The 12124-nt window shown below is 39.5% G+C and overlaps 1 protein-coding gene across 1 annotated transcript; it reads left to right on the top strand.

The window, feature by feature from the left end:
- The first annotated feature begins 1293 nt into the window (after positions 1-1293).
- On the top strand, positions 1294-5545 carry eif4ebp3l (eukaryotic translation initiation factor 4E binding protein 3, like). The gene is made up of 3 exons (XM_085474566.1): positions 1294-1712; positions 3197-3373; positions 4946-5545. Exons 1-3 carry the CDS (start codon positions 1580-1582, stop codon positions 4972-4974), a joined length of 339 nt encoding a protein of 112 aa, XP_085330692.1. The 5' UTR covers positions 1294-1579; the 3' UTR covers positions 4975-5545.
- Positions 5546-12124: the final 6579 nt, after the last annotated feature.

Genomic DNA, 12124 nt, shown 5'->3' on the forward strand with positions numbered 1-12124 from the left:
ATGAAATTAAGAGCAGCAACAATGAGACAAACCAAACCTGGACCCTACAAAGGTCGCACAGATAGTCCAACTCCTCCAGTGCGGCACATCAATAAATACCATTGCCAGAAGGTTTGCTGTGTCTCCCAGCACAGACTCAAGAGCACAGAGGAGATCCCAGGAAACAGGCGGTTATTATGAGAAAGATTTTAAATTTTTTTTAAAGTGTTCCTTGTGTTAACGTCAATGTCGCCCTCAAGTGGCTGAAAAGTAGGAGAATTTTTTTTAAAACAAATAAAATAAAACCAAAGGGCAGGTCAATCTGTCAAATAAAACTACAAACAAATATGTCACTTTAAAGGAGTCCTGATTAAACCGATTTAATGCCAACTTTAATTATCTCTTTTGTGTACATATTCTATTGGAAATACATGTTTATTTATGTATCTGTTTATGTTTATAATAACAAGACTAACTGACCAAAGGCTAGAAATTTCCAGACCAATGGGAAATCTGTTTTGCTTCTCTATTTGCTGATTTAATCCACTCCAAGAGAATCTTTATTATTCATAAATGTAATAAAATAAAACGCAAGCAACACAAGTGAGTAAATAGACAAATGTATAACTATATGCATCTAATGTATCTCCCGATTACAGAAAAAGTAAATCGCGTAACCCTTATTGATACTTACTGCAGGAATTGATCAGAGCTCTGCTGATTCGTGCGAGACGTGCACACTTTGTTCCAAAACACTGAAACGGGTAAATATATCTCCATATAAACCTATATATAGGAAATGTTTGGATAAATGAAATGTTGGAGAGTAATAATGCATTTCCTGATTAAAGAAAACTTATAATAAAACAGAGATGACTGTAACCCGTATAGACGGTGCTGCTGTTATTGATCAGAGATCTGGAGCTGCCACGTGAGAGACGTGCACACGGTGCTTCTCCTCTAAACATGAAGGCATGGTACTAACACACTGACACACATGTAGGGGGCAGTGTTGCCAAGTGATTGACAACCACGAGGTGGATGCGTGGTTTGTGAACCAGATGACCCTTGTCTAGGTATTCTCGCGGGAACTCGTGTTATTTCTATCCAGTATACGGCTATTTTAATACCATTCGTTTACAAAGAGAAACTAATGTTATTCATTGGTAATAATACAATTCCCACTATTTCCCCCACGGGGTAAACTGACAGTGATAGAGAGTAGAATACAACGCTCTTTTTACTCATTGTCACCGCCCTCGCGGACTGTCGTTTGGGAATAAACATTCGTACCCAATACACGCTGTCCCACGTGCCTGGTAGCTACTGCACAAAAACATGACGGCTGGCTGCTGCAGACTTGGGTACCACGAATGCAGAGTGTAGCAGCGTTTGGAAGCTGGTTGTCGTGACAGACCTTAAAACTTTGAGATTGCTTTAACTCTTAGTTTGCAAGTGAAACTTGTAAAACTTTACGGTATCTTACGTAGTTTTGTCCGTGAGGAAAACTGTGGGGAAACTTGTATTTACGAGTTTCGGGGCTAAAGAAACAAAGAAAGTCGCTAGCACTTTTTGAAGCAGTAGTTAGGCCAAAATTAGCATGTCGGTCGACGCAAATCAAGTTAAAAGCCGTCCTATCCCCACCAGGGTGCTTACCCTGAAGGACTGGTCCCAGCTACCAGACTGTTACAGCCAAACACCCGGGGGTACCCTGTTCTCCACCACGCCTGGAGGTAAGAAAAACTGCACTGTGTTGTGTTTTTGTGTTATCAATTTATGTTTTCAGAACTCAACAGGAAAGAAAAAGGGGAAAACCCTCGAAAAGTTCGACTTTTGCTGGAAACTAATGGTTTGTGCCTACGTCCAAACGGTCACGCGTCATCTCTCGCGAGAGGCTGCACGCGACAACATAAGTGTCTGATGTAATATTAGTTTCCCCTAACGTCAATAAAAACAGCCCTCGCACTTGCTCGAGACCAAAAAGCGGGCAAAGATGGGGCCCCTGCCGCGTTTGTAGATTGAGAGCATGCTCACAGCAGGCCACAGCCCCGTATGTTCACGAGTGTGCTTTACCTGCATCGAGTTGGTTAATACTCTAACGTCGGTGTTTTGTTTTTTCCTAAATTGTGTTTTCTTTTCTTTTTTATACATGTATAACTACATACATATTGTTTAAGTTCTGTAGTTAAACTTGTATCGGTAAGGCTTATAACAACACTGCCCCCTGTGACAAACGAAAACACGGTGGTCTGATCGGTGACTTGTTGCAGCGTCAAACTTACTGATTGTTGTCTCAAACACAACACGCCCAGTCTTAACTCGTGACTTTTAGGGTGTATGTGTCCGGCTGCCAGAAATGCAGAGTGATTGGCCTTCGCAGTGGTGGAGGAGCGGGAGGCCGTCCTATCCCTGCTTCTCTCTGTTCTGCATTTGAGGAACAGTAGAGAACATTCTGTACATTTTGAAGGGGGAGGGGATGAAATGTGTAATGCATGGGGGAATGTAAACATTTCAAGAAAAAGGCCTAAAAATGGATGCCAAAGGACACGTGACAGGATGTCGCTACTGAGTTTTGACTTGAGTTAAACTTTGTATAGTGACACATTAAATTTTGCACACCCTATCAGGTCGATGCTTGTGTTGCTAACCCTAACCCTTTGTCACATGTAGCTGCATGGCGCAGTCGCTGCTTTCACTATAGGTTGCATTCCAGCCCCCTTCCCCTGCCCCATTTCCCTCTGCTTTGCTTCCCTTTGTCTAGGATGAATTGCCCGTAACTGTTTTTCAACGTGTTTTTCCTTGTAGACGGTACAAACTCCATTTTGAAAAGAAAAATAAGTACTTTTAGGTTAATTCATAAGCATTTAATGACTGCTGTATATGTAACAGCTTTCTGCTGAATCAAAATATGAAACATGTGGCTTTAATCTGAAAGCATCTTGCTTCAAAGTGAGAATGTTTTGTGGTTTGATTTCTTGGAATTCCTAGAATTACTGTGACGGCTCTAAACATTGTGTGCACACAACCCTTTCCCCACTTAAATCTCTTCCAATACAGAATAATATTGTCCAAATCTCCAGATGTGCACCTTAGATCACTGCAAAGGGGCTTGAGTAATAACTAGGCTGCAGTTTGAGCTTGCAGAAGTCCAGCCTTTGTTCTGTTGTTTGACTCTTTGTTTCAATTTTAACCCCCACCCCCTCCTAAAACAAAATAGGCACCCGCATCATCTATGACAGAAAGTTCCTCTTGGATTGTCGAAACTCTCCTCTTGCTCGGACCCCCCCATGCTGTCTTCCCCAAATCCCAGGGGTAACTGTACCAGCCACACACTCCACGGGGAAGTTGCAGGATCTCAAAGAGGAGGAAGAAGAGGAAGAGAAAGACATTGCAGGTAAATGTCTTGTACATATAAGATTCATTTGTGTCACCACAACTTGTAATGTGGAATTTTACTTGATATATATTGAGTCTCCTGAAAGTTCAGAATCCTTATTGTTCCCTTTATTTGTGAGAGTGATGTCAGCCAACACAATTTTATCAATCTGAACACTCAGGATAAATACTGGGAGGGGAAAAAAGCTTTGCATGTGACTGAGGTGCCCAAAACAAATAGTTCAATAATTTGTTTTGCAATGTGCAGCTGTTGGGTTAGGGTGGTGGGGGGCATGCCAACACTGATAAAAGGGATTAATAAGCTTCAAGGCATATGAGCCCATGAAATGGAACCTGTTCTTAAGTAAAACAGTTTTTGATTCCTGTCTTTTTCCTAACCCCTGAGAAAAGTGTGTGTGTGTGTGTGTGTGTGTGTGTGTGTGTGTGTGTGTGTGTGTGTGTGTGTGTGTGTGTGTGTGTGTGTGTGTGTGTGTCAATTGACATTAAATCATCCTCCCCTCTCAGATTTTTCTAACTGATACAAAGAAGGCTCCACTGACTGTTTTATGATTAAGTCGAAATGCTGATTAAGCCAGCGTGTCCAGCCTTAACCATCATATGCATACAGCCTGCTGTTCTTGCAGTCCTCAACTCTGCAGCTGAACTGTTTGTTAGCTGTTTACCTTTTTATTAAAAAGAGGCCAGCAGTTTATTGGTAAACAATCATGTCTGACAAAGTGACTTTGCACGATTAACAGTTCAAAATCTGGTTATCTTAAACTGCATAGATGTTGTTCCTCTCTTTAGAACCATTTTAGCTGTCTTTTGATTGGCGGCCCCTCATGGATAGAAGTCAGAAAGTTGTGTGAGATGATCATATGTTCAGGATATTGTTTTCTGGGCAAGGAGAATAAAACAACTCAAGGAATGAGCATTTAGACGAGTGTTAAGCCTGAGCTTGTGACTCACTGCGATTACTTGTACAAACACAGCCAAAGATTCAGATCATAAGGCTGAGGAAAAGCATCATATTCCCACTTTTTTTTTTTTTTTTTTTTTTAAAGTTTAATGTATTTTGGTAAACAACTTGACTTATTATTATTATTATTATTGATTTCCAATTAGAATATTGTGACTTGCTAGAGATAAAGTTCCTTATTTTGGCAACAAATCCTCTAGTGGGGCTTATTGTGGCCATGTGACCAAAGGTTGGGTTCACAGTTTAGTCATTTGTTATTGACTGAACTACATGCAGCTATCAATCTGCCCTCCTCCATTCCTCCTGTCAAACTGAAGACCATGAGGATTACACGTGACCCCTGCCTACTTGTCTCCTTCTTTGTGTGGGTAAAAACACCCAAGACGTGCCGTGGGTCTTGTTTTTATGTTCTATGTCCTTGGTGTGTCCGTGTGTTTTTTGCCCCCTTGATGGTTTCCTTTGCAGTGATAAGAGCTAGTTTGTTCTCGTCGCCATTGTCGGTTAAGGTGTGGCTGCAACCGCACAAATAAGGTGATGGCAGATTATCAAACCTCACTGTTTTTAATCTCAACTGTTTTGTTTTGTGCTTCTTTTTTTTTTTTCCCCCAACAGATGACAACCAGTTTGAGATGGACATCTGAGCTGCAGTATTACCTCCTGTGGAGATGTTTAAATGCCTCCAAGGTCATCACTGACCGTAACGCATTACAAATGAAGCTTTTTCACTTTTTTTTTTTTTTTTTTTTTTTTTAAAACGAGTAAAAGCTTTTGTCTGGAATTAAAGAATGAAAGCATAAAAGTAGGGTGCTTTTAACCCTACAAAAGTGTTTATTGTACTAAATGGGTTGTTTGGTTGCTGATTCACTTCAGAACTGTAGCAGGATTAAAAAAAAAAATCCATTTTGATTTCACTTTTTAAAATCTTTGTAAATAAGAAACTTGTACTATGTTGCTTTTTTTTTTTTTTTTTTTTAAATCGAGGGACTATAAGATGATCGTACCGAGACATATGAAGTTGGTACTTTCAATGCATGCATCATTTATCATTTCCCCCACCCGCCCTAAAAAGGAAGGTTGACTTTCTTTGTTTGGTAGACAGGTGTCACCTAACATTGCGGGGGTGCCTTCTGAAATTCAGGTCCTACTTTGTTTTGTATAGAGGAAGTGATGGAATGTGAAGAAATTCAAATAAAGGCTGTGAAAACTGTCAAATTGTTTCTTCGCTTTCTTTTTGTCCATGTTTTAGCTTTTAAGCTGCACACTAACATAAAGGCCTTGTAACTTAAACTTTTACCATTTCCAATAAAGTATATATTTCTCTAAAGAGAAATGGTCTACAAGGGTTTCAAGTGTTAATGTATTTTTATGACCCCAAAGGATAGCTCATAAAGTTTGATAACATGTACTTTGGGTAAAGTACACGTCTGTGCTTTATGTCAGGTTTTCTCTGTGCTCAAATGGACTCAAATGGAGCCTGTAAGCCTGGGCTTCACGTTTAGTAAATGACTGTGCTGCCTTATTTCACAGAAATCCACTATAGCCAGTGTAGCTAAGACGATGACCCTGTTACACCTTGTAACAGAAAAGCATGTTGCCATGCAAAAATGTATATTAGGCAGTTAGTATGTTGCATTACTTGTGTACTGATACTCTTGTATTCTTAAAAAGGGAAATCCACATGTGCATAGAAGCTCAATTTTGCTGATCTGTGTGAAGTAAAATGGTTATTTTTAGGCTTGTGGTTCTCTGAATGTCAGGAACAGGGCCAGACTGAATATGATTTTTCTAGGAGAAGGTGGGAAATAAAAAATAAAAAAAAGTCCTTCCAGTCAAAGTTTTGTGGATAATCCCCAGCTATTCTAGTCTGCATGCTGAAGTATCATTGTCCAAGATGCATTTATCAGTGCATGTGTGGGAAAGTTAGAGAAAAAGTATGAGAACCACAGCTTTAGTCTTTATCCTGGTATTATGCACCGTTTATGTTGATGGGAAATGCAATCTTGAATTTTCAGACATAGCAAAAAAACACTGAAAAATCTATTAAGTGTTTTTTTTTCTTTTTTTTTTTTTTTCTAATATTTATCAGGAGTGGCTTTGAAGCACAAGGCTGCCCAGAGTCATGTACACTGTGTCTCCGGCCGTGGCCACTCAGCAAGGTCAGTGCTAGGCATGCTGGCTTATTCCAGACACTGGCAGTCTATAGATCAGGGAAACTGACTGTGGAAGTAGGTCTGGTCTTAAGGAATGAAAGCAGCTGCACCTCAGAGGCCAGACACAGTAAAACTATACCGCAGTATGGGGGCGGGGGTATGACACCTGCTGGTATTTGACCAGATAGTCATTTCAAATATGTAATTGTGGATTTACTGAGTATTTTAGCTAATAATAATGACAGTCTATTCTGAGTGGAGTATTCAAGCAAAAACGGACATTGTTCATGTTTAATTTTGTGACATCTTTCTGTTCAGATGTTGAAGACATGGTTTTGCAGATATTATTACCAACCACCTCTAATTAATTAAAGCAAGCAGTGTAGTAACTGTAGTTCCTTTAAGAACAAGCAAATTAAATGTGCTCTGTTAGCTTGTATTAGCTCACCTTACAGCAAATACAATGCTCAGACAGCAGGTTAACATTTTGCTTCTGTAATAATTCTAGACTAGACTAGACCATCGAGGTCACCATCTATCAACGATATTTGGCTGAATTCTGGCTGCATTGAGCTGATTTTACAGCTGAATCCAGGCTAAAGTAAGCTACAAATGTTAGCCAAGGTTTTCAAACATATTTTGATTTATTTCTTTATTTTTAATAAAGTACGTAAATGGACTTTGCATGCTCATTGCCAGCTCTGTTTTTTTAAATTCTTGGACTCCTCTAGAGTGGCTTTACATGACTCACAGTTCAAAATAATCCCTGTTTATCTTACTGTGGACTTCAGTGCAGGCTCTCAGTTTTTAAACTATCTGAAACAAGCTATTTTGCATCCAGTATCTGTGTATCCATTATTGCGACAGTATATATATGAGATAAACCAAGGGAAAGGATGATGGGTCGACTTCAGAGAAATGATAAGAAAGGTTTGTTGCAGCAATAATAAGTCTCAGAGTGAGCGAGATTTACTTAAGGAACTCTATTGCAGGGCATATGACAGCCTATCGATACCTCCGACATCTCAATATGACAAGATATAATAGCACACATTTCAGGAGTGTAGTAGGCCATTATGATGCTTTTATACAATGCATTTTCACTGCATTGCATACATTACACTGTGTCCAGCAAGCAGCTGATCCTGAAATGTTTTGTGTTGTTGATGAGTGGACTACCAGTCTCTGGTCTGCTGCACATTTGTGAAATGTTATTTTGGAAAAAATATGTCTGTGCTGTTGAAAACAACACCACAGATGACCACCCTTGCCATCCAAGTTCAAATGAACCCTGGTAAACTTGCTCCAGTGCCCTTTTCCAAAGAGTTAAGATCCCTTCTTTGCGTCTTCGCTCCTCCCAGTTTCCCTGTAAGAGGGTCGGGTAAAGCTGGCATGGCCGATGAGGATCTATTTTTATCAGCTGCTCCTGTGCTCCTGTTAAAGCCGAGCAGTACAAGTTCAGGATGAATCGCCCGGGTGACGATGTAAACAGACACTCAAACACACAGCCTACTAGGTGACATATATCCTGACAGGAAGGGGCCTGGAGGGGTGGGAGTGGGCTGATGCAGGCCGCATGTTTGACACATACACGCACACAAACTCCATTTCACATTACTTACACCACAGGAAAGCCAGCCAGCTGTTTACCAGGATTCCTGTTGAGCACATGAGTAAAAGAGTACACTGTAAACGCTGATTCCTCGATCGCTGTTACACTGAAATTTAATATGAGACACTGTCAGATGTTTCTTGGATTACATGAGGCTCATATGATGCTTGAAAACATTTCATTGTAATTTATTTATTTTTACTATATTCCCTAGAAGTGATCTTTGAAAAGTATTTTTGAATTGTTTTTCATGTATTCAGAACTGGTCTGTGATGTTTACAATGCAGGCTACACCGTCTTGCATTTGGCTCAGTAACGCTGACGATTTCTTCACTGTTTGTTGCACAATCGCTGCTGTTGCCTAATGTGTCACCGGTAACTTTCATCAACAGACTTTCTGTGCATGACTTTACGCTTCCGCTGTAAACATACTGTGCTTAGTGTGCATATGTCAGAGATCAGGGTTTCGATACCCAGTGGCACCACTGGTTTACAGCTCTGTTTGTTGATACAGGTGTCCTGTTACACATACTCAATGTGCAAGCCTCATCACATGTTGCTACATGGAATTCTTTGCAGAACAGAAATCATTGCCTTTTAAATTCAACTGTCAATAGCAGAGGTCACGCTGTCCAATTTCTGGTATGCTACTCATTCATTAAACAGAATATCATGTATTGTCAAACATCCACCATACCTGCTGCTGAAACAAGCATGTATATACTGTATATATAGTAACCAGTTATCCATCCCTTCTTTATTTCATAATTTATTCAAACATCTTTGCACTCCTCACCATTGCACATACAGTATGGATATGCCATACATGTTGTTACTATACTGGCTGTTCATTCTGTTTACACTGAATGCAAAGGGAAAAAAACAGAGCCCAGTTCCTTGTATGTGCACACATACTGATTCCGATATATAATAGTGAAGAATTATATTTTGGTTTAACATCTACCAGTGATTTAAAAAAAAAAAAACCCTTATATGTGAGATATGCCCAGGTTGGTTTGTATTACAGTTACTTTACAGTGTAATAAGATAGATATAAGGGTGTTATTGTCTTAGAAAACATGATGTATGTTAATGAATTTGTAAATATTATCCAGCAATATATATTGATGTAAGAATTACAGATCCTTTTTTGGTTTCATAATGAGTACTTACAGCTGGGAAAACAAACTTATACTTCTAATGGAGCTATTGACATGAAATCATTACCAGATGTTGGTAACATCCCAAATAATCTGTGCATACAAAGAAACCAAGACAAATGAGTCCTTAAATTAAGCCATGTGTTGTGGCGTGGAATGACACAAGGACATATGAAGAAAGGGAGGTGTGAAAAGGCATTGAAAGCCTTAGCCAACTTTATATCTCAATGTCACCAGGTGATGTTGAACCTATCCAAACAATTAATAAATGCATTGAGCAAATTAACAACTGGATGTCTCATAATTTCCTTCAACTGAACAAAACCAAAACTGAAGTACTTATCTTTGGACCCAAAAAAGATCGACTAAATATCAGTAATCAGCTTAAACTGGTCCAACTAGAAACTACTGACCAGGCCAGAAATTTCGGTGTAATAATGGACTCAGACCTGAACCTCCAGGGCCACATAAAAGTAATAACAAGGTCAGCCTTCTATCATATGAGGAACATTTCTAGGATTAAAGGACTGATGACACAAGGAGACCTAGAAAAACTCATCCATGAATTTATCTCTAGCCACCTTGATTACTGTAACAGTATCTTCACAGGTTTACCTAAAAAATCAATCAGACAACTGCAGCTGATCCAGAACGCTGTTGCTTGTGTTCTCACTAGAATCAAGAAAATAGAGCACATTACCCCAGTTCTAAAGTCATTACACTGGCTCCCTCTAGCTCAGAGAATAGACTTTAAAGTGCTTTTATTAGTTTATAAATCATTGAATGGGCTAGCACCAGAGTACATTAGAGATCTGCTATCATGGTACAAATCATCTAGATCAGTTAGGTCCTCCAGCTCTAGTTTAGTGACTGTCCCTAGAACCAGAACTAAACATGTGAGAAGCAGCTTTTCGTTTCTATGCTCCTCACATCTGGAGCGCACTATCAGGAGAATGCAAAGCTGCAGAGACACTGAACTCCTTACTTGTTTAGACTTGCTTATGAGTAACTGATCTTATTATGGCTTTCTACTTGCTTGTTTTTAATTTTGAATTGCACCTTGAATTGCCTTGTGCTTAAAGTGTGCTATACAAATAAAATTGCCTTGCTTTGCCTAGAAGCCAGCTGAGATCTCTCTCTATTATGAATGCAATCCTGCCCCCTATCAGTGGAAATTAGTACTAGCTGGTTCAGTCCTAACTCATGGCCTATAAGAAAGGTTTCTCATTACCAAGGTGTCACAGCAAATGCAGCTTATGACGGGTAAACCTTATTGTTGCAAGACAGTAGGAGCCTTACTGTTGCAGAAGATACTGATGGGATCAGTTACGGGCATATTTCTGACCTTCAGGATGTTACAGTGAATTAGGGAAGTGGAAAGAACATCATTTCACGATAAACCAGCCACAATCAAACGTTCCTCACAAGATTTCTGATAGAAGAGTCAGAACCTCATCAAAAGAGTTGTCCAAGAGCCAAGAACCACTCGGGGAAAGCTTCAGAAAGAACTGTGGTCTATGCTAAGCAGCCAGACTTGGCTGGCTTATCCAGGTAACTTCTGGGTTAAACCTGGGTTTTCTTTACTATGAAGTATTCACTTCTTGTTGGGGTAAATTGGTAGATTAAGAATCAACTCAAGAATCAAATCAAGAATCAGTTCTCCAGAAAAGAGTGTCACCGTACCGGGAGATCCCTCGGGCACCTGCATGTGAACAGTAAAAAAGGTCTAAAGTTTTTTTTTTGTTGTTGTTTTTAAATACCATGTAATGTCTTTGATTCCCTGATGAGCATTATTAATTAACACTTACATATAAATAAATAATTAATACTTACATATTTTTTTCAATTTTATTGTTCTGCAGCTTAGAGAATAAACACTCAAACTGTCAGGAGAAGGTTATGTTCAGAGTTTGGGTTTAAAATCATTTGTAAGCAACACGTTTTCACTAATTCTTTTCTTTTAAAGCATGTTGTAAGTGTGATGTAGATTCTCTATTGGGACAATACATAATATGTTAAGCTGTACCTTACTAAAATCACAAAATGAAGCCAAATTGTGTCAGTTGTCAAAGGAAGCCCTTTAACAGTCTTGCATTTTACTGGCATTTTATGTTGTTTTGAGATTTTCATCACCATTTGATAACGTCTCTGGAGTAGGTGACACTCACAGGGATCATTTTCTGTGGAAAAGTCACATGAGTCTTGAAACCTCCCTTCGTGATTGGTCAGATGCTGACGTCACCCCTTTCATGTGATAGCACAGGGGAAATCCTGGGTTAATTTAGGGAGTTGATAACCAGCGTTGTTTGCCATTTATCCTGATAGCCAATGTTAGGGTAGGTGAATCTAGGTAGGGGAAAAAGCTTCTTTGAACTCGCTGTGTAGTATGGAGCCCTGAGTTAACAGGTACAGTTGTTTCAAAGAAAACAAATTCACTCAACCGCCATGGCCTCTCTGCACGTGCAAGACATTTTGACAAGCCAATAAATCACTGGGAGAATACGGTCACAGATAAGAGGGTTTATAGCAATCAGCCTATAGTGAACACAAGTGCAGCTATACAGCCCACTCCACAAACCACTTTCGTGGAGTTTGTTTTCCTTCTCTCGGATCTGTAAGATATACAATTGAAATCTGCCAAAGTGCTGCAATTACTGGGACCCAGAAAGATCGAAAGTGTCTTAGATTAATGCCTGAATCTTACAGCATATAATGTTAATAAACAGCTAACAACTCAACGACACGGTGTCCTGGTGTGCTCAGCAACTTAAACAAAATTAAACACACGCATTTGGCGAATATCCGAATTGTGTATCTCATATAAACACGAGAAGGTCTTATGATTCCAGGCTGGGGCTAGCCTGACATC

Source organism: Copadichromis virginalis, linkage group LG2 (genome assembly GCF_057382275.1).
Source record: "Copadichromis virginalis isolate Kocher_CV1m ecotype Utaka linkage group LG2, C_Virginalis_male_GT1.1, whole genome shotgun sequence".
Classification (NCBI taxonomy): Eukaryota; Metazoa; Chordata; class Actinopteri; order Cichliformes; family Cichlidae; genus Copadichromis; species Copadichromis virginalis.

Coding starts and splice junctions, on each gene's coding strand:
- eif4ebp3l (XM_085474566.1), top strand. CDS start 1,580: ATGTCGGTCGACGCAAATCAAGTTAAAAGCCGTCCTATCCCCACCAGG. Junction 1,713..3,196: donor GTTCTCCACCACGCCTGGAG/GTAAGAAAAACT, acceptor AAAACAAAATAG/GCACCCGCATCATCTATGAC. Junction 3,374..4,945: donor GGAAGAGAAAGACATTGCAG/GTAAATGTCTTG, acceptor TTCCCCCAACAG/ATGACAACCAGTTTGAGATG.